Source organism: Corvus cornix, chromosome 9 (genome assembly GCF_000738735.6).
Source record: "Corvus cornix cornix isolate S_Up_H32 chromosome 9, ASM73873v5, whole genome shotgun sequence".
Taxonomy (NCBI): domain Eukaryota; kingdom Metazoa; phylum Chordata; class Aves; order Passeriformes; family Corvidae; genus Corvus; species Corvus cornix.
In genome coordinates, this window is record NC_046339.1 from 144,262 (window position 1) to 168,180 (window position 23,919).

At 38.6% G+C, this 23,919-nt stretch overlaps 1 protein-coding gene across 1 annotated transcript in view; it reads right to left on the reverse strand.

Moving 5' to 3' along the window:
* Nucleotides 1–456: 456 nt before the first annotated feature.
* WWTR1 (WW domain containing transcription regulator 1) overlaps nucleotides 457–23,919 on the reverse strand; it is a 51,672-nt gene continuing 28,209 nt past the window's right edge. Inside the window, exons 3-6 of the mRNA XM_039556764.1 lie at nucleotides 10,361–10,551; nucleotides 5,691–5,824; nucleotides 5,024–5,136; nucleotides 457–3,944 (exon numbers count right to left, since the gene is read on the reverse strand). Coding sequence (XP_039412698.1) covers nucleotides 3,760–3,944; nucleotides 5,024–5,136; nucleotides 5,691–5,824; nucleotides 10,361–10,551 — 623 coding nt within the window. The 3' untranslated portion in view covers nucleotides 457–3,759. The remainder of the gene's footprint in view (nucleotides 3,945–5,023; nucleotides 5,137–5,690; nucleotides 5,825–10,360; nucleotides 10,552–23,919) is intronic.

A 23,919-nucleotide genomic window follows, 5' to 3' on the forward strand; every position in this document is an offset into this window, starting at 1 on the left:
TTGAATTGAATATACATATTGAATATGTATATGCATATATGAATATCTGAATATATAATATACAATATAAAACTGAACATTTTCATTCAAAATGTGTGCCTTTTTCACAGAATAGTATGTCTGCACCTTTATTCCAATCAGTGTTTTACAGTTCCCTGGGAAGCCCATGCTAAAACTGTGAAACCCACCCCCTCCCCCAAAGAAATTATTTTAAAAAACCAATATGCATCCAAAATCTTTCAAGTTCATTTGTATTTTTTTCATGTACAAGATCAAAGAAAAAATTAAAAAAAAAAACCAAAATAGAATCAAACCCAGGATACAACAGTTTGATCTGATTGCCTCTGATACAATCTATTGCAAGGTAGTAAAAACTAAGAACAAATGCTCACACGTCATATAAAAAAAATGAAAAAAGTAAATAAAATAGTTAAAGAACTAGCACGTACATGGATGTATGTATTAGGAAACAAGTTTATTTGGACAACCACCCATATTTTTCTGTAATTAAAATATACATTTAAATCCTTTCCTTCCCCCAAACAGCATTTGTTGTCAAAAAGTCAAACCCAATCCCTCCCCAAGTTACGTTCTAACAGTATTACCAGAATACAAACTGTAATTAACAATGTCCCATTACATCTGTATCATCAAGACTTACATATGCCCCCTCAGGGATGGTCACAGCAAAATTGTCCAGCTGGCACACTGGTAGTATTTATATGACAAGTAGACAGTGTACAATTTAGTACAGTAAATGCTCAAAACCTGAAATAGTACAGTGAAATATTGTCAGCAATAAGTTTATTTTCATATTACATATGCTTTGAATACTGAAAAGTTCTGCCATAAGCCTGTTTAAAGCCAGAAACTTTTTTAAAAAGATAACTTCGAAAACCAGATTTTATTGTCATTACATTTCATCTGATACATCCTCTCCATAACAAAAATTAAAAGCTGACAGTGTAAAGAACCACTTTTAATTTAATCATTATTTGTTTCATGACTGAGTAAAGTAGATCTAATCCAAGAGATTCTGGCAGCTGTTTCACCCTGAAGTGTTGCTCTGCAAAACACCCTCCTGTTTCAGATCTGTTGCTGGTTTACTATGAAGGTAACATGGAAACACAGTTTATGATTGCTTTACCCTTTTAAGGTCTTTGCACCAAAAGACTCAATCAAGACACTCAACCAGAAACACAAATAAAAAAGGAATCAAGCTTGCAGCTTCACAATTCTGATAAATACCTGATGTGATTTCACTAAAAGTTGCATTAGTTTTCCGGGTACGAAGAACAGCCTTTGGCTGACAGCAATGCATGTGGCTGGGCAGGAATCAGCAGTAGCTAACTGACAGCAGCTGCAAGCCCAATCTTCTGACAAACTTACATGTTCAATGGTGCAGAGTTACTAGCAAATGAACAAACTGCATTCTCTAAACATAACATGTTGATGCGCACTGTCACCTGGATCACACCAGCACTCACATCCACAGCTGCTGAGGGATCATTCCAGCACCAATGGCTGTTGGCTCCTTATGCCAATTGAGCAGTGTTGGTGACCTGGCCTTGCAGGTTGGCCAGAAAATCTCCAATTCTTCACCAACATCAGTCATGGCACTAAAGAACAAAGCCTTAGGACCATCTGTTTTTCATTCAGGCTGACAACCTGAATAAATCTTCAAAAGAGAGAGATTAAACCTAATTACAGTAATATTGATCAGCCCTGCCCGGTCCCCTGTTTATTGAAAAGAAATTTATGCTATCTCAACAGTTAGCAAAACTAGCAAAAATAGTTTAAAAAAAAACCAACAACACTAACAACCCCTTGAGAGAATAGAAGAAACACAATGCCCATTCTGCAATTAAATTCTGTGCAGACACAACTCTGCTGTTACATCCCTTCTTCTATAAAAAAAAACCCAAAAAACATTTTTAAAAAGCTACTTTTCACTATGTAATAAAACTTCACAACCGTAGGCCTTTGCCTAACATCTATTTTTTCAAAATTTCATTGTGTGTGCTTTTTATTTTCCATCCTGTGACACCATGTACACTTAGCAGTTCATCATGAACATGGCCATTTACTATATTGAGTGCTTCTGTTATGTTTTTCACTGAACACTGGAGATTCATTTGCTATTTATCCCTGCCTGCAGCCATCCTTCACAGCAAGGATCTACATTTACTACCTCATCATTTGTCTTCCAAACCTACTCTGTATTCCCACCACTTCATCTCTGACCTTTTCACCTACCTTCACCCAACCAGAGGGAAAAAAAGTCTTTAGGGGGTCAATACTCTGATGCATCAGTAAGATCTTGTTAAGTGTTATCAGACCTGGCAAACACACATTTACACTTAGTGCTACATCTCTTCTTCTCTTTACATAACCTGGATTAAGCTTAGAGAATAGTTATAATGCCTTTCATAAAAATACCTATTTTTCAATGTAAAATGCTTAAATCCATTAATTATAAATAAGATAATTTCAAAATATTTAAGAATTTTCAGGACTTCATCTGCATTTCAGGGGAAACTGCAGGCTTAACATCCTTGATGCCTTCTCAGTCCCAAACCTCTGATAAGGAAGTTTTGTAGGATATATAACAGGTAAAAACACACAGCACATGCCCCATGTCGTGTGCACCAATTATGGTAAGTGAAAGACATAAAAACTAAGCAGCTTTACCAGGTAAGTCGCAATGCTGCTTTAGCAGTGCCCTGATAAAGTTTCTGGGTTTTTTTCATGTATACGACTACATGTATTTTGACACTGTCAGTTAAAAACATTACTGAAAACAGTATTAGGAAGGCTTTTCCCCCTAGGTATGAGATTAACAAGTTGTGCCACATTTTCCAGAACTGATTTTAAAAGAGTATTTTTGCACTTAAGATTCTTGCCACAGATTTTTTTATATATAAAAAATTGCTTGTTCATGTGTTAAAGTTACAAAACTGCAGTGCTTAATATAACAAACTAAAAAATATCTAAGAATTTTTAAAAAATGCTTGTTTATAATACATTACTTTGCTTTTAAAACACAACAGTCAGTACCAGCCTGGTTTATTTTGTAACAATATTGTAGTGTAAAAATGTTGCTAAACAATTCTGGTACTTTGAGATTGGAAGTAATTATTTTCTGAAAACTATACAGTAATATACTTAAAAAAAGAAACTGCTATAGTATTGTTTGTGCCTTTAAAATATATCATGGGAATTATTATGCTTGATATGGATCAGACTTAAACTGTATTCCATACAGAACAGTTAGTTACTAAGAACTAAAAAAGATTTTAAGGCTTAAGTAAGTTGATAAAAAAAAGCTTCTGATACTATTGTCATAAACATAATAATAAAACTGCTCTCATGTCCAGACGCTTTGCACCTTTTTTGAACCAAGTGACCCAGTAGTTAGCTTTTCTGATTCACAAAGGGTCTGTGGTATCAATCAGTACCCAGGAGATCAGTCAGGGATGTCCTAAAAGTGAAGCATTTCTGCCTGGTTTGAAAAGGTAAAAAAGTACACAGATGCATAAAGTAGTGTGGGTTTTTTTAAAGAAATATATATGCATGTATTTTATATTTAAATTAGTATCAATCAAATCCAGACAGATATTAAAATGACCATAAAGATGATGTAACAAAAGTCAATAAGGCAGTATGTTGTATCTCTTGAGGATATTCAGATATTCTGTGTCTATCTCAAGAGGAAAAAGAAATCTGCATTGCACTGTAGGCCCAATAAGCATTGCTTGATTACAGCCAGGTAAGGAAGGGCTCATTTTTGTTAAGTACTGACTCCACGTCGTTGAGAATAGGGATCAAGTCTTCTGACTCTAGAGTCCCAAGATCAACATTTGTCCCTGGAAGACAGTCGAGGAAATCAGGGAAACGTGTTTGTTGTGGATTTATATTCATTGTTGTCTGTGTTATACTTTCTCCTAGGAAAAGTAAAGAAGAACTTTTGAAGTACCAAACTCTTCCTGTGGGTAATTTAAAACAACAGAACTGACATAAAAATTCTGATTCCCCCTTTCCCATGAGCACTTGTGAGCACTCCTATTCACGACAAATGTCATCTAAAAACTGTATTTAGGTGCAGAGTACATGTTCTTCTAAGAATACATTTCACATCCTTGCTTTGATCTCAAAAGCACAAAAGGTCCTTTCCAGCAGTGCTCAAAGCACCCCTCTCTGGCCTTCCACTTGGGAAGCAGGACAGTTTCAAGTTTGTTTCCTGCTCTGCTCAGGAGGCAGCAAAGGACCCTCATGTATGCCTCCATCCTGATCTCTGCATCAGGGGCAATGCTGTCCATAGGAAATAACTGAAAAAAGTGCTTTACAGATACTTAGTTCTGTTAATTACTCTTTTTTTCCCCCCCATAAATTAATAGTAACAAGCATGAATGCCTTTAATAGATAAACCTTTCACTCTCTGCATAAATCTGAATTTCTGATGACTTCAAAAGGAAGTTTAGGTGAGGAAGTGCTGAGAATTTCACTCTCCGAAAAAAACCTTGATTTCCTAGTAATTTATTTCAGTATTTTAAATACCATGAGGACACCAACATAAAATAAACACATATCAAAATGTACATTAGCTAAATACATTCTGTTTGAAGGCAAATCCAACTTTGCCACTCTAAGAGACTTACAAACAAGACTGATTTCCCAGAGTTAGAAAATGCAGTGACTTGTACACGTAACCCAAGACCAGCCTTTTACTCCCCTTACCTTGGACAATGGTATGAAAACAGAAATTAAGGCTCACATTTTCCAGGTTTTACTTATTCTGTTTAGTATCAGTCTGAGGTAAAAGGGCAGAATCTGGATCTATGTTAAAGCTGAGAGCCTTCTGGGTACTAAGCACCTTTCAGGCATTTTCTCCCACAGTCTCAGTCTGTTCTCTTGCATAGGAAAGCCAGAGATTATCATTCAGGTATGCAGTGATAAAACAATACTAGTCATAATACAAAGTTATTAACTGGACTACAGTTTAAGCTAAATCAGAGTATTCTACCTGTATCCATCTCATCTACGTTGCTGAGGAAATCTTCAGGTGTCGTTGGTATACTGTAGCATCCTAATCCCAAGCCACTGTCTGTACTCTGTTCCCTAGAGTGGTATGGCCCACTACAAATTGAAACATGAAAAAGACTCAGTAAAGATGCTCTGACAGACACAGTTCCTGAGCACAGTGTTGGAAGAGAGCACAGTAGGTTACATATTAAAAATATATAATGAGTCATTAAGCCTCATTCTCAACTGTTGGCCACTGATCAGCCAACATCATATTTGGGTCACACCCGCCCAAATAACAAAGCAACTGAAGTGAGGCCACTCTTTAATTTTGAAATACACACATGCATATATAACTCTCTAGCTGAAGTCAGCTCTGACAGCCTAAAAAATTGCGTGTATTTATACTTAGGTAATGTACCTATTCTACCTAGTCTTCTGCATACACTAACAACAGAAGTTAAACCACCTGTTACAATTTATTGCTTTTGCTAAGACTCCTTCTTGACGCATAAACTGAAAGATTTCAGGTCAGCCACTCAGCCATAGCTCCTGTTCACAGTTAAGTAAACAAAAGAAGACGATATAGGGACTATTTTAGAGAGACAGCTGTAACAGTCTAGAGAAGGCAACAGAAGCAATTGCCTAATGAAGAAGAATGAACTTGCCTGTTCAAGAAAGGATCAGATCCATTATTTGTAACAGGCCTCATGTCCTGTGTCATGGCAGGAGTGTTCACAGCTGTCTGAACTGGGACCATGTTTTCTGAGTCCATAGGAAGTTGTCTGCATAGAGCAGCTTCCTGAAAAGACAAATAAATATATGGGAAGGGTTATTCCAACAGCTCAGAAATATTGTGGTCTTGTAACAAGTGAACACGTAACATATACACAGAAAGAAAGTAATTCTGAGTGATGTCACTGATGAGTATTTGTTTACACTGATATGAAGAAAATCATGATGTAGACAGACAGTGTCTCTCATACCCACCTGTGCTAGCTTAAAGCACCACAGAATCTGGCTGTCAGTTGTACCATGTCTGGAAGCCAGTCCTGTAGTTCAGCAACCATAAAGTACTTAACGTGTTACAAGAAAACCACTGGAACCAAGACTGTGACTCAATAATCTTTAGAATGAACACTCTGCCTAATAATAAGCATTTGCCTAATGATCTATCTCATCTGCTATCTGCAGGATGACAAACAAGCAATCAGAGCCAAAGGAAACTTATTTCGTAACTCTTCCTGAAAGATAAATTCTTCCAGCATTATCTCTGCGACACACCCATGACATCTAGTGGTACAGAGTTCTATACAGAGGTTGTATATCCAACGGGATGTTCCAAAAAAAAAATCCTAAAACCTTAAAATAATAAAGCTGTATCTGTTTTTAACATCATTTGCTCAACGTATTTTTTTTAAATGAAAGAAGCAAAGTAAGTATTTCATTTAAATCCTAGTAGAAAACTTTTCTCCTCTAAATCAATCATTCAGTCTCCCTAGTACAGAAAGGATTAACAGGTTTTCAAGGCTAAAATATGATGTTTTACTATGTTTTCAATTAATTTTTTTCATTGAGGAGGAGTGGTCTGGTCTCTGTGAATAATGTAACATATATTGGTGCCCATTAATACCATGTTTCCTTTATAATAAAATTATCAATATATTCATTGATAAATTATAATTTACATTAGATGGTGTCATTATTTAGAAAGCGTTAAGAACAAACAGTCTTAAGATTCTTAATGTATGATAGTTATGTTTATGATTAAATTTGTCAAGTGACTATTTTAATGGTGACATTTCTATTTAGAACTTAATCACCTGGAGTCTGTGAAAATGTACAAACCTCAGGGAGCAGGAAGGTGTCTTTTTTAACTGCCTACATGCAGATATTTTCAGTACTTTTTAAAAATATAAGAATGACATCTACAGCCACATGAGGTTTAGACAGGCCTTCCAAAGCAAAACACTTGTAAGCTGAAAAGCCTCCAGCACCCTAAAGAAAAACTCACACTACCAGTTACATAATCTAACTTCCTGTCTCTTCTTTGTTGCAAGAAACACCATATTTATTACAGAGTTAGTTGATCTACTCTCCCTTGGGGAATGGCACGTCACCTCCCATGTCTTTATTTCAACATATTCCATGTTGCTTGTAATATTAACTCCATGTGTACTTTTAAAATGTGGAACAACAAACTCTTGCACACTGGAGTCAGGTTTGGCTGGGGAAGAGTACTGGCTCCGCCATACATGACATATGTTCTTCTGCTGTAGGTCATTTGTTCAGAAGTCACACTGCAATTTTAGTACTGCTACAGATGTCAGATTCCTTTGCTCCTTTGACATTATTACAGCAATGGTCAGTAGTAATGGATCACCTACACAATGCCCAAAGCTGTATGATACCCTCTTATGCCCTGCTCTCTATTCTAAGCATGACTACAAGGTTTTTAAGAAGAATATTTGTGAATCTCCTACCCTAGGATAAAAGTCTGGCAAAAAATACCAGAGCTGTCCTGCAGCCCTGTGAGCGGCAGTATTACAGGCTCAGCCATGCCAGTGAGCTCTCAGTCTTTGAATGCAGGAGGGTCCCTCCCCTTTGGCCAGCAGAGACCATCTCTGGCATTCAGCTAACAAAGGACTAAATGCCCTTAATGATCTGCTTGGCACTATGACATACAGAAACCCAAAGAAGATTTTCAAAATAAGTAACAAAATAAACTAAAAAACCCCACAGTATTCTGATATCACAAAGTCATGTCAAAAACTTCATCATGTGGTTATCTTCAAAACACTTTAAAAGCTTAACAGCATTGCAGTCAGTTGAATGATTCACTGCCTCAGAACACAGTTCTGATATAAACCCTTATTTAGCTATGTATGCCAGACAAGCCCAGAAATTTATTGTCACATTTCCTGGACCTCTCCTTGGCAGAACTGATCTGAGCTCCATCCTTAGTTGCCAAACCCTCATTTCCAGCTGGGGGAGATGAGCGAGAGCATTTTTATAGGGGGTTTACAATGGTAGCTGCAATTCCTCTTCTGCCAGTCCTCATACTTAGGGCGGAAAGCAAGAGATGAAGACATTGGCCGTGTCACCAGTAAATCACATCCTGGGCCAGTCTATGCAGTGGAAGGAGCACAGCGGGGCATTTTTCTGTTCAGGTTGTAGCAGCCCAGTGAAGGCCTACCCTGTGAGGACAAAACAGGGGTAAGTGTTCCTCTATGGATTCTTCAGCTTCTTCTGAGCCCCTGTAACTTTCTGCAGATGATTTATGCAGTAGGATCCCCTGGACCAGAGAGAAGCCTCTGAGAAGTGTTGCCTTTTTGGGACTATTTGTACCCTTCCAAATACAGTGCATAACGGCCCTGGTGCACACAGAGAAGTGCTGGGGCACCTTCCCTGCAGGACCTTTCAGAGATTTTTGACTGACATTACCTCAACTGACTTCCATTTCCAAGAAGCTCTTAAGCAGCAAGCAGATTCTCTCTTTTTCCTTTGGAAAGCTGGTAAAACCAAATTAGTATAAAAGAACATTAACTCTTTATAGAATGACAAAACTGAGCAAGGAAACCTTTAAATAGACGCTATCATACTGTTTTTCTGAAATGCTGCCCTTCTTGCATGTACTCAGTCTAGAGTTCTAGGGTTTTAGCAACTACATGAAGAGGAGGACAAAGAAGGAAAGAAATTCCCTAAGCCAAGAGCTTCCCGAGCTATGACCTCTTCCTGGCTGGGCATGCTGCTCCACCCCAGCAGCTGCTGCCAAGAATGGCTGTGGGGAGCCAGCAGCTGCTACTGGGCTGAAAGGTTTGTGACCCTCCAAAGAATCCCTCCCCTCTCACTCAAACACTCTGCACCTCCTCACAGCTGCTAGCAGCAGCGTACACCCTTACTCAGCATTTTTCCCTTACACAGATTACACTAGAAAAGCAAAAACAGATACAGAGGGTCAGGACAGGAGTAACTGAGTAACTGTACTCAGACACTGATGACCTGAGGGGTTCATTGAGTCCTCAGCTGCTAGGGTTCAGGATACTGAGGTTACTGGAAGGAAGTTCACAACATTCTGTTAGGAAGGAGAGATTTTGCATCTTGCTTTCCTCTCTAAGACTTACACCAGTTCTAAAAACTTTACTAATGCAAAGTGATGCTGTACTGCTTCATGCAATGTGGAGCTTCAACAGACACCATAGGGGAAGGGTGGTACTGGGCACAGTAAGCAGAAGTCTTGATTGAGTACGGCACAGCTGCAGGGTGCTGTAAATGTACAGGTTTCAAAGTCAGCGAAGCAGGAAAACCAGCCCTTGTGTTAATGGCACAACTGTTTTGAAGCCTGATTTGCTCATCTTGAATCAAGAATAGAGCCAAGGAGAGTAAAAATAGCTAAACATGTTGTTAGCATAATGATAATAATGACTAAGCTTGTACCAGATATCCTCACTCTGTTCTCACACCCACCTCTATCATGAGCTCCTGATGGTAAAGGAGAAGCTATACAAAAGACTTGAGACCACTGCCCATGTCAGAGACCACCACCTTAATCTTGTGAAAGTTGCCATTTTTAAAGGCACTTAGAACTGCCAACTGCAGCATTTGCAAGGCCACAAATAATGATATGTTTCTTGATAAAGTGTACTTCTTTCATGCTGTTTCTGAGAGAAACAGGTTATTTTGTTTTTCACTAAGGAATCCGATTAATACGCCATGCAAACACAACATCACCAGTGGACTTGTCTGTAACAGATGAAACACAATTCTTAAAACTTTGTACAATATGAGTCATTATATACAGCTGAAACTTAAGAAATAGAAGAATAAGCAAAACACCTACAAATAACCAACTCTGGAAAGTCTTCAGATCAGAGGTATTCATATAAGATGTGAATGTCATTTTATTTTAACTAAAAGGCAAAGGGTGCAAATTAAGAGAGTTGGGATTGGAGTCAAGAACAACTTCATATGTTCTGCCTTTATCTTCAGTGAAGTATGAATATGGTCTCCTATGCAAACCAAGTTAAACTGCGAATGAATCGGTGTTAGTTGCCCTAATTGCTTATGGATAGACACAGAACAGAATCTGGCCCTTACGTGACTATTAAAAAAAGATGTCAGGTCTGTAACTTCTGACTGATGGCCATTCCATGTTCTGGTCAGTGCTAGTTTCAAGAAAAAAAATGAAATTATCTATTCATATTAGCTTTTTGGTTACCCTTCTGTAAAACCATAGTTAGTCCTGACATGAAGTAAGAGCTACTAATTGTACGTGTTAAAAATTTGGATGCATTCAACTAAAAGCTCTTGAACAAAGTAAGAGTATCTTTGGTGTTACCTGTCGCAGTAACTCCTCCTGACGCATCCGAATTCGCTCCCTCTCCATCTGGATTCTCTGGAGCCTCAGCTTCTGCTGCTGCTGCTGCGTGGTCAATGAGCTGGGCAGGGTCAGCAGTGCAGGGGGCTGCGGGGGGCGGCTCTGCTGCGGCAGGGCTATGTTGGGGGGCAGCTGGGGCTGGGCATTCATGACTGTGGGAAAGACAAGAACTCATGGCACCTTGGGTAGGACTGTATTTTCAGATAACAGAGGGCCCAGGACACATGCTGCGCACTTACAGGGCTGCATTATTAGAATTACTATACTTCAAATGATTGAGAGAACTACTCCATCTGGCAAGATCTGCACTAGCAATTGCTTAATAAATGATTTTTCGTGTTCCGAGTGTATGAAACAAGAATACTTACAATACAACAAGTATTTATATTTATCCTGGTATGTTTAAATATTTACCTAATGAACAAGTAAAAAACATGAAACGTTTTTTTAATTGAAAATTCCTAAAAATGTACGCCTATAACAGGCAGTTAGCCAGTAAGACTATTTCAACTTAACATTTTCTTTATTGACAGATTTAAATCAATTATGGTAAGAATAATCACCAGAAGCAATTTCCAACTAACAGCTGAAACCTTTTCTGTTAGGATATTCAGATTTGGAAATGACCCATTAATCCCCCACCATTGGCAGGATATTCACAAGGTTGACAGGGGAAGAACTCCATAGATGGCAGGGTTAGAAACAGGACCTTTAGTAAGTAAATCTGAGTTATACCCAGCTAAACCAGGTAAACCCCTTCACTTGCTGACAGAAGGCTGTTGCTGAGCAAGTTAATACTGCTTAGATGTTAATGTTACTTAAATCAGCATCACCTTTTCTGATCAAATTCAGAAACTATAAATCAGAGCAGAATTCTCTGTGTAATGGACATTTTTATTCATAGAATTGCTGTGAAAGAAATTCTAAGTCTGTGTAGCTCTGTGTGTGTCACTCTGGTGCCAACATGTCACAAAGCTAATAGAATGCCCTGTCACCTCAGACAGCAGGTATCACTTGGCCACGGAAACAGAGCCATCCATTCCCTCTAGAACTGTTTCACTCCTAGTACTAGGCTTGGGAAAAAGAGGAGGAAAATGAGACGAGAGGGGAAACTGCATAGCCTCTGTTGGTACCTCCTTTTAACTTTTGAGTAAAATGTATCAGCTCTCAGCAAGGCAACTCAAAAGCTGTCATAAACTGCAGAGGGAACCACTCCTTCTTTTCCTTCCCTATCTTCACATTTCCAGTAAAAACAGACACAGTACCTAAAGCCAGTCTGGATTACAAGTGGGAGCCATGTACTGCTTTAAAAATTAATTGTCATTTTTGCAAGGATTCTTTCACAAAAGGGGCAACAGACTAATTAACAGAGCTCTTACCTTTTAACAAGAACACCTCAGATACTAAGAAAAAGAGAGAGAGTATTTTTCTGTTCAAAGGACTAAGATTTTTATCTTCCTTATTATCTTGTCATCCTTGTTCTTACCATATGAGAACTACATCTCAACACAGTTCTGTGTTTCAAAGACCTGAACATGTTTATGCTGTGCCCATGTCTGACCCTTGGAGATTACAGCACATGTGGTTGGGGGGCAGCTGGGGCTGGGCACTCATGACTGTGGGAAAGACAAGAACTCACGGCACCACATAAGAAATGGGTTGATTTTGCAGCTTGGATCAAATGTATGATACCCATACAATTCAAAATACTGAACTTCACACACTCCTGCCAGTTCCAAGTTAAAATTTTTATGCTAGCCAGTTTTCTGTCAGATGAGGTACTGTGTTTTTCTGCACCTGCAGTAACACTGGCACATAGACATTCAGCCAGCATAAACTTTGTCCTGCTGCGTTTGAAAGAAATATTCACATGTGCTCATGTCAGCTCTGAATTAAATTTTTCCTCTGCATGATCCAGTATCACACAGGTCCAGTATACAGAGACTGTGGAACCATATGACAGTGCAACTGTGTGATATTTCAGCTTCAGTGGCAAATCCAGCTCAAAAAATAATCCAAGTTAAAAGCAGTCCTGCAGTAATACAACCTTTCCAAGGAGTCAGTGTATGTTTGGTCCACAAACAGTTGTATCCACACAAATGTCATCAGACTTCCACGTGAAACCAGAATGACACCATCCACCATATCTTCCACACTCAGCTGCTTACTCCTGCCCACATGCTGCCCCCTTTACTGACCTGGCAAAAGCATTTTTGTGGCCACACAACAAACTGAAACACAAAAAGAATATATTTCTGGCTAGATCAGTTCCCAGCAAAAATAAATGTGCAGCCATGAAACTGGTTATATGCAAGATGGGAAAATAAGCTGTTTACAGGAAAGACAGGCTACAGCCAGCACTCGGCAGTAACTTTTCAGTCGTAAAACCCCAGAAAGGTTACCAAGTGCAGTGCTGGGAGGAGAAAAGCAGGAATGAGAATTGGGTGCAGAAATCAAATTGATTTTATAATGGGAAAACAATATATAGAACCACATTTTAAGATGCAGTGAGTCTAGTCTTAGCCACATTAAAACACGTAAGAAATATTCTAAGTACAATTACATAAATTATATCAGTGTAAACCTGGTTTTAAATTGCCAAAACCATAAGTGCTCAGGAATTTAACTCTTTCTCATCTGCATAAGCATGTGCTTACATTTTTGGCATGTCAATGAATAGAAAACCATGCTAAGAATGGCTGAATGACCATGACAATATAGGACATTCTCCGCAAGAAAACTGTTTTCATCTAAGCAGCAAATAATACAACCAGGAGAAGTTAAGTAAAGAATAATAGCCTGCACGGTGTGTCTGGGGTGCATTCAGGATTAGGGCCTGAATTGCAGGACTATTTGTCATGGCTATTTATTACCTTTGCTATATAAAATACTCCCTTCTTCTTCATGTTGTATCACAGCTGAAATTATACATGCAAGAAGGGAAAGAACAAGAAATAGGCAAATATGGAGGAATACTTCTCTCCCCACAATAACCCTCCAAGTCATTTCTTCTCATGGGGATGGACAGAATATTTTGGTTCAATGAACTCTATACCTTGGAGTAAATTACTTTTCCTTCAAGCAATATTCTCCAGTGTTACATACCATCAAGGAACTACTGGAAACTCCATACAATGAGTGGAGTCAGCATTCCCATGCCTTGACATTAGGACTATAGAAATTACATCAGACTGAATCTCCTACAAGTCAAGTATGCCATAAGTATGTGATCATACTTCTAAGAAACAACAAAAACCCATTCTGCTCCCAAAGCAGGTATTTGTATCATCTGGGTTAGCTAAAGCTATGTTAGGCACAGTTTTGCAAGTTTCAGTCACATTTTTCTCCAGAATATACTGCTTCAAGGAAACATTCAGGTAGCTCTCCATTCAGTTTGAATGCTTTCATAACAGCCCGAACAGGAGAGACTCAGAAACACCAAGTACAGAGGAGTCATGTATCTGTGCTTTCAGCCAAGAACAGATAGTTTTGTTGAGGTATCAGAATATTTATAAAGTCTAACTTAAAATGGAACATTAAATTGATATGGCAATAAAATTTTTTATTAATATAATTCAAAACCAGTCTATAAATACAAAGATGCTAAGGCCCAGAGTTTGATCCTACAAAATGCATAAAAGCATCATTTCACTTGAATTATTCTTGAGTGCCATCACAACAGTGTCCCATATGCAAATTCAGGACATATATGGTCTATTTTGTGAATCCAAATCTTTTTGGACACGTGCATGCATGCATCCATAAAATGCACACTAAGTTAATCTGACATAGCTCACAACAAATACTAACTGAAAATAAAACCAGTATAAAATGCAAGACTATTAGGTGATTCTTTTTTTGTATCAATTACAGAAAGAAACCAAAACCTGGGGTATTCTGCAGCACTTCCCACAACAACTGCTGCAATCAACTGCTCTAAAAATATATCCTAAAGTCAAAATGGTACATGTGCAGTAATAAAATAGCTGAATCTGGGAAATTGAATTACTAGCTGGAGTAATTAAATCATAGCAGAGTTGCAAATACTCTTTTGCACTGGTTCCACTGAATGGCATTGAAATTATGATGAGCAAGCCTTCAGTTAATGTGTTAAGTGTAGGGCTTTCTTACACCAGCAGTTCACACATGATGGCATGATGAACATGTCCTCTGCAAAACAGCCTACCCAAATGGTGCCTCAGCCTCAGACATTTGAATAGTACTGCCCATCACCCTCCTGGGGGCTTCTGGAGCCTGGGCCATATGACATGCAGCAAATCATTTCTTGTTTGAAACTCCCACAGGACCATGAGAACAAGGACATGCCAAGCACAGAGATGAAGTGCTGACCCTCCACCCTCGGCCAACTGCCACCCTGAGTCACTGCCACGTTCCTCAGGACAGCTCTTGGCCTATGTTAGGTGATTTGGGCACTAAAAAGCCTCTATACGGTTTGTGCACCAGCAAATACCCACAGACAGTAGATAAACCCTTTGTTTGTGTCACATTGCCCTGCTTGCTCAGCTCTCCCCACTCTGCAGGACACCACTGACCTACTGCGTCATGCCAACAGCAACTCCTGAGCTGGAGGCTGTGTCTCAACATGCACACATGCTGGCCCGCAACTGGGGTGTCACACTAACTGACACATCTCCCAGGACAAGAGAGGGGTGCGGAGTGTGCTCCTTGAGGAGGCAGAGTATGGGAGAAAAGCTCAAAGACCTGCTGCCTGCAGAGGCACCACTGCTGCAGCTGGGCTGGACCACGCTCTGCAAATACAGAATCACCAATGTGAAGGTCTCACTCTGTACATAGGATTGAGCACAGAAGATAAATAAGAGAAAGGAGTGGAAAGATTTTATTACCTCAGTGGGAAAAGTGAACAAAAATGAATAGGACGGTATTACTGGGAATAATCCCCAAAAGTAATACAGATGGAGTAGATACATTACAGAGAAAGTAAGCCCCCAATTCAAGACAGAAAACATGCACAGAAAGGAACACCTTGGCTCTCAGGAAATATTGTTTCTCATAATAAACTGATAATAAAATGTCTGCAAGCATCAGAGATGATCTAACTGAAACATCCAGAAAAATTGAAACAGTAATAGCCAGTCATGCTAGAAACCATACTTGTGCACGCAAAGTATACTTGTATACTATAGAAACTATACAAGTGCATTGGCTCCAGTTAAAGGAGCTGTGAATTCAGAAAGGGACAAGCTGACCGAGAACACAGCCTGGCGACCACAGGAAGGGTGGTGAAAATTTTCAGATTGTACACAACAGTCAAAGGCTATGAAGGACAGAACGACATTAAAACCTTTGGTGACACAAGGCTATGAATGACAGAACCACCTTAAAATCTTTGGAGACACAAAACCCTCGGGCATCTCATAGTTTTTGTTGATATCCGGCATTTTCAAGAAGAATTTTGCAACCGCACAGGAAAGCCCAGCACTTCTGATATTAAGCAATCCAAGGACACCGTGCAGACTTCTGACTTACCAAGACAAATTTCTTCCCATTTATGGTGCTAAGAATAGCATCCAGCACTGATATCCTCCAGACAAGCCAGGAGTGAAATACAGTGAATTTTCAACATTTTAACTCTATGGTTTGTTCAGGACCCAGGTTAAACTTATTACTGACGCAGATCAGGCTTAGCTGCATGGACCAGGGGTGAATTAGTCCTGGACTATCTCCAGGGCCAGTCTGCATCTAAGGGCAGCTTTATTACCTGTAGGTGGTGCAAAGCCCACACTAATAAATCCTTCTGGACCTTGTGGAAAGCATGCAGGCAGATCCAAACCATCTTTGCAACTTGCTTCCAGAATCAGGTGTTCTACAGAGCACAGCACAGATTGATGCCAATGTGTAATCCCACGGGAGGTTTAGATTGGTGATTAGGAAAAATTTCTTTGCCAAAAGGTTTGTCCAGCTCTGGCACAGGCTGCTCAGGACAGTAGTAGGGTCCTCATCCCCTGAGAGATTTAAAAGCTGTGTGGTTGTAGCACTTGAGGACATGGGTCAGTGGTGGCCTTGGCAGTGCTGGGTTAATGGTTAGACTCGATCTTTGAGGGCTTTTCCAACCCAAATGATTCAATGATTCTGATTCTATCAGACCTGGGCTAGATCTTCATACAATTTCATATGCAACACTAAAGGTAGTGTCAGGTAGGTTTTGTCCTGCAACCCTAACTACTTAGGCAAACCCCAGCATCCAGGCAGAACACCAGTCTTTTCAAAAGAAGAGTGGCAAAGTATGATGATACAGTTGTTACAGGACTAAGACTTCCTACTGCTTTAGCAATTTTCACTGTGTCAGTTTTTCAAACAACAAGAAAAAAAAATTGGAGTAAACTGAGTTGCTTTGCTTAAGGGTAAAGCTACAATAATATGTATAGAGAAAACAGAAAAATATTGTATCTGGAATACTTTTAAGCATGCCTGATAGGTCTGATATTGTCTAGACTTCAAATTAATAGTGTATCTTTAAATACATAGGTAGAATAGAAAGAATCCCAACAATGGACAAATTACCTTTGTACATAAGGTTAGTTTGTGAAAAATATTTTACTTAAGTGCTTTTCCTGGAACTGCTCAACTGAACCAGAACTGAACCCAAGCAGTAAAAGTGGGTTGGTATACAGCTGGTAACTCCTTGTCACTAAAGGTATGAACAAGGCCAGTGAAAGGAAAGTCCTGCATCAGCCCTAGTGAGCAACTTAATGACATTCTACAAATCTCTGCTCCTTGTGATACAGTCATATGGCATATCTGTTGTGCTATCTATGGGGTTTTAGTAATGTCTGCTTTAATTTATATTTCACTTTTGAATTTGTATTTGAATGGTGTGAGAAACATAATACAGTCTGTATTAAAAAAGAAAAACCTGCAGTTCACATTCCAGCTAGACTGCCCAACACAGACCCTACTCTCAGTACACTGATACCATCAGACACACCAGGGACCCTTGACAGCTTCTCTCAGCCAGAGCTCTGTGGAGCCTGGGACCATGGGGCTGGTTTTGAGAGGTTAAAAAGTTGCTAAGGACAAATAAATGGTCTTCAGTAAGCTTCAATTCACTAGGCAAGGTCTGGGACTCCAGTATAATATTTCCGAAGTTCTGCAAAGAAAAAGATATTCAAAAGCCCAAATCTACCACTCTGTGGTAAAGGAGACTGTGTCTAACATAAGAGGAGAAAAGTATTCATCATTACAGCAGACAGACCCAGGGTGGCCTTGAATTCAGTTCTCTTGGGGAAAACCAAATTCATTTTGCAAAAGGAAGTCTTTTCAATAAACAGCCATCACACAATTATCCAGCCCAAATGAAATCAAGTAAAAATATGGAGCTAAGTTCCAAACCTGAATTACATGACCACAGTTTCACTGCAGTCCATGAAATTGCAACTATTTAGTTTACATCTCAAGTTAGACCTATGTAGTTTTCTTTTTCCAGTTAGATGAAAAATAAAAGCATTTTATTGTTTTTGTTTGCTTTTAAATTAATAATGATATTCTAGTGAATTAGGTTTTCTGACATTGTAGGAGACCTTTCTGTTGATGACTTTGCTGGATATATACTAAGCAAGGATTATTTTGTGGACAAGAGACACTGCAAGTTGCAGAAGCCAAAACATGCAAGTGTCAATCATTTTTGACATATGCATTTAACTGATTGCACCAACTTTTTAAGTGTCAGAAGTGTCTGGATGCAACTGTGGATATTTCTGCTCTGTTTATAGGCAGCCCAGACCCAAATTCAGATGAACTAGCCAGTGCCAGGTCTCATGCAACACAGTCTGGTGAAAAAAAAATGTCTACAAAGGTTAAAAAAAAAAAAATTAACCCAGCCATACTACAGTTCTGATTTAGTCATGACACTGCAAAGAAGAAAAGACTGGGCTCCTCTCCTTTTCTCTCTCCACTTCAGCCAACAAAGAATTGCTTGTTTCATTTATTTCCCAGAAAGAAGCATTAGCCTTCCAACAAGGTCAGCAAAAAATGCTGCTTTTCAGTTCTGGTGCATTTTGTTCCAAAAATCTGTAAAGTATTAAAGCAAAAAGTTGCACTATCCCAGTGCATAGAGACTCCTTTATTCAGATTTCTGAGCTGAAAATAGCTATATAGAGATTTCTCAACAGTTTCAACTGTTAACGTCTGTGATACTCACATTTAACTAATCTTTCCCGTCTTCGATGATTTAAGATTAAAAAAACCCATACAAACAACCTGCAGGTGCAACATCAAAGCTATGATTTAGCAGAAAGTTATTTAAAAGATTAGAGCTTTACTTTGCAAGCACTTTTAACAATAAGTTATCAGTATCAACAATATAAGTATCATTAACAACAAATGACGATGGGGGCTGCTTGAGTAGAGAGCTTTAATGCTAATGACTAGTTACTGATGACTGCTAGATTTAAAATATTTAATAAATTATTTTTACTTTTGCATTTCATTCACTTTGAAACTATGGAAATGACCCTCCACTCTTGCACCGGCATATGTTTGGATTACTAACCTTAACGGGAAATGCTTACACCAACAGGAACGTCTTTGTGTCAAAATTAAAAATGAGTAGAATTTGAAAAAATGCCAACATCTCTCTCAAACACATCAACCTTTAACATTTCAGATTTACTAGATGGTCAGTTGCTGGTTTAAAGGTGTGTGTCCTTTGACACAACTGGATTTAATTTACCTGATACTGAAGGTAACTCCTATTAGACTCTGGACCTATTAACCACTGTCCTTACACATAAATAAATTACTCCATTTGAAATCTGCCTGATAAATCACCTGTGAGAGGTTTTAATTGCAAACAACAAAAACTCCCTCATTCTTTCAAGAGCTGCATCACAAAACTCTCATTCCCACAGAGTGTGCAAGTCCTCTACAATGCTTTCAGCTCTCCTCTAAGTAACGATCAGAAGCACTGACCACAAATGAATTATATTTGGTTCTTTCAGGATATCCAGTAATTAAAAATGACCTGGAACAGGAAGCCTTTCCACCATGCAGGTGGTATGAGGGTATGGACAACACAGAGGGAAAAACATGTTCCTCTCAGTGTCACACATTTCTAGCCGAATTTCCAGCCAATACGAACTAAGACTTGAAAAATCTAGACCTCTTCATGGACATTAGTGAACACTAAAATACATATCATCTGGTTTTGAACACTTTGGGAGTTTCTATGTTCTTATCTCCAGAGACTCACTTTGACATAGTTACCAAAACTGCCTCTTATCATCCTTAAACAATAGTAGCTACACCTCTTTTATCATGGCAGGATATGGAAACTTTGGTTCATGTGTTTATTGTTCCTAGATAGGATTTTTGGCATTGTTTTATTGATTGGATTTCCTGGCTGGTTAAAAAAAATGAAAGCAGAGGTAAAGTGCTATAATTCCCAGCTGTCCAGACCCATTTGAAATACCATTAGCAATACAGCTGAAAGCTAAACTTCTTATATTCTGGATGATTTTCTATTGAACAACAAGTTGTCAGTGTCAGAGGCTCTTCACAATAAAAAATTCTAATGTGTAATACCCAATGTCCTTCATCTTAGAGAACCAGTGAATTAATAGTGAAAGCCATCCTGCTTGTATCACTTGGGTCATGCCTGCCTGTGGGTCTTGACAGAGTACCTTCTAAGGTAAGCCTCTCTTCTTCAGAAGGGAAAAGCAAAAATTAAATAGTTCTTCACCTGGAGTTTGATACAAGAAGTTAATGTGGTTGAACTCTCAGGATCAATGCATACACTGACACTAAACAAACTAACTTCAGGCTTTCCGCTGTCTTCTGCCTGAACTGCTTGATTTATAAAATGGAGATAAATATTACCAGCTTCTGCCAGAGATGACCCATGTTATTTTTCTTATACTCTGTATTTACACATAATCTGGATGAGCTTTGGTGGCTTCAGTTAGACCATTTTTAACCACAGTTAGATAAATTGAAAGCCCCTATCGACACCCAAACAAACTCAGAGGCATTTCACAAAGCGGCAGTTCCCAAAACTCTCAGACCAGCAAACTCTGGGCACTGCTTAAACACACATTTCAGTCACTCACATGGGACATAGAGTAACTGTGCCTTGCAGCGTGCAACAGCTATTTGCTCCAAGGCCTAAATTCCACATCCAACTGTGCCACAGGGTGGGCCAGAAGTCTTCTGAGGTTTTTTGCAGATAGTATGTTTTTTTTGTATGAGCTTTTTAAGGAAATCACATATAAATTCAAGCTAACTTTATACAGAAAACGTAAATACTATTAGAGGGGTTCATTATGGCAAAGTAAGTTGCAAACTGTTAAATTTGGAAAATATTTAAATGAAGACCAGATTGTGCTTACCCACTGGATGAAGAGTACAGTCACAAAAGAAATCTCTTTAAAACAGTTTGAAGGGAGAAGGATGGAAATAACAATGGTTTTGAGTGTTGCATAACGTAGAATAGAGAAAGACTACAAAACAAGTAGCATTTAATTAAAAAAAAGTTGCGAAAGAAATTCCTGTAAGGATCTAATTTTTCCTCTACATCTTGCTACACATAGCTCAAAATCATCCTCCACAATCTTTTTACACCAGGGAATGCCATGAAGGCAGAAAGGCGTGTGTAGCTCAGATTCAGGCACCCCTGCAGGAGGTCTTTGATCAGGCAGCAGTGTGACCCTTAGCTTGGTGCACTGCAACTGCTCTCTCCTTCCTCTCAGGCACAAGGGGTCCCTGCAGATTGGTCTCCTTGTTCAGGGACCCAGGCCTGACAACTAAAACAAGGATTTGGAGTAACTCCTTCTTTCACATATGGCCCTTCATTCTACTGCATTAATTGATTGGCAAGAGATAGTTAATACCTTATCCATCAGCTGGAAAAGACTCTGTTTTAGAACGGGCAGAAAATTAGGATCTGTGCAGGATCAGCATCACAGTAAATGAAGTTTTTGAAGTCCTTACAAAGACACAAGAAATACACTGTTTTCTGCTTGTCTTCAGTCTGAGGCTGATAATTTTTCCTTTTGCTTCCAACAACAAAACATACAACAAAAACATTGTATTAATGCTGCCCTTTCCTTAGTATATACATCTACAAATCATCTTAGAAGAATAACGATGGTAAAATGTTAAGAAAAAACATAGTGAACAAGTCTGAATATATGCTAACCTGCAAGACTATGCTTTCAATCTATGTGACAAATTTCCCTTTTCATTCATGAAATGTCACTGAATTTAATGGTGGTGTGTAAATGAGCACAGAAGCTTGCTAGTATATACTACTTTTCTGTAAATTTAACAAGATGCATCAAAGGAAAAAACACCTTCCGATGCCTTTGTTCTATAACATTTAAAAGGTAGTGCTTTAAATATAAGTGTGAAAACTAATACTAATGAAGTGTTCACTTATAGCTCATAAATAGGCAACATAAAACCACAGTAAAGAAAAGGTAGAAAAATACAGCAGATTTTTAAAAGTATGACTACTAACTTCAACCAACTTTCATTATATGCTTTTGCATGCCTCCAGCACAGGCATACTATGATTTGGTATCACTTAGTCACACTCTGTGCTTTGATAAAACGTTTGTAAGTGCCTTAGTGCAATTTCCAGCAAATATTGCTGAAAGAAGTTTATAAACCAAAGAAACAAGCCATACAAAACAAACCATATTTTCCTCCTCTTCATAAGAAGTACAACAAGGAAAACATATTTTAGTAACTGGAAGTGCAGATCAGTGTGCAGACCTGAAATACTTATATCCTTTTCTTTCAAGTGGCACATCTTCAAAAGAAAAACTTCTTTTAATTCCTACAGTACGAAAAAATAGAATATGCTAAGGCAAAAGACGGATGCACAGACTTCATTTGCTGCAAAGTCACAAAATTAGGGCCAGAAGAGTGGTATCGCTGGGTATCTAGTTCCTGGTTCTCCTCTGATGTCTGTGAGATGTCGACACAATCACTTCTGGCTCCGAGGTCTGACTGCCAGGCCAGCACTGCTCACTGCAGCAGACCCAGGAATGCGGGTGTTAGCAGTTACACTGCTGGCAGAACAGAGGAGCAGAAAGGCCCTTCCTTTTGGCTACGGCAATTTAAAAATAGAAACATTCTACTTTAGTACTGGAAACGACAGTCAGATGTATTTTAAACTGCCACGTGAAGTATTCAGAGGCTGCAGTGTTCTGTTCAGATTACTGCAATCTTTCTGTGTAATTTCTCTATGTGTATATACATGCATATACACACAGTTTCTAGATTAAATCTTATAAGTTATAATTTTTAATAGAATAGTGTTACACTTAGTGTGTCTTTGAAAGCCACCAAAATGCGAAAAAGCTGACCAAGACATATTGATGGAATGTTTTCTGGATTAAATAAATACAGACACAGTGTAGATTTTTACATACTGCTTCTAGTGGGAAATTCAATCACACATCTGAACCACTACACCAAGAACTGCATAAACACCTACCAAAAAGTAGAACCTCATCATATATGTATATATATACGAAGACTACTGAATGAAATACAGACTGTATTTAATGGGATGGATTTTGAAGTCTGTGGAAATACACTTACTGGGCACCTGAAGTACCTTCAAGAACAGACTCTTCATTAGATACAGACTTTTATTTCTAATCCTTTGAATCTCAAGAAAGACCCTCCTCTAAAATTCAGTGTACATTAGTTTACATCCAGGATTTGGCTTTCATTCACTTCCACTAATAAACTGAGGGGAAAAGTGCTCTGTACACTGTCGTGATTTATGGCACGGCTATTTTTTAACTAGGGACAATGTAACAGATGTTAACATAAGCGGAGGAGGTGGTATGAACAAAAACCCTGCTGTCCTATTCTTACCTCTTGGCCATTCCAGCACTGCTATAAACAGACTGACCCACACGCAGCTGTGGTTTGAAGCCACAGCAGAGCAACTGTTAGTTTTACCACACGCTATGACACTGCAGATAGTCCAACCTTTCAGATTTTATTCAAGTTTCTTTTGCAGACATCCATTCTCACATTATGATTTGCTACTTCCCACTAAGTCACGTAACATAACCAACACTCTTACTGCATATATGCAAGCAAGGCAGTTGTTGAGAGAAAGGTAGAAAAAAGAACTGAAGTTAATTACCTCAGAGGTCAGCCTAGGTGTTTCTTATAAATTTAAGACAAAAGTAAATATTGCACTACTTCTACTGGTGACCATTAGCAGACAAATGTTCAGCATTTTCTTGGCATGTGAAGAGACAGCACTCATAAACCACCATGCAAGTGAATAATCAAGACATCATGAGATCAACTTACCAAAAATTAACCAGAACAAGAATCTGCTATGTGTTTTAAAGTCTGCCTTTTTGACATAGTTTTGTGATCTTGAGGCTGTAAGCTTACCTGTTCTCATCTTCTTGAGTGGTAGAAAATTTAAAGCTCCAGGAGTGAAATATTAGGGATTATTTATAATTCTCAATTACACATGAAAATGTTTTCTTCCATTCACAAATTTTCTT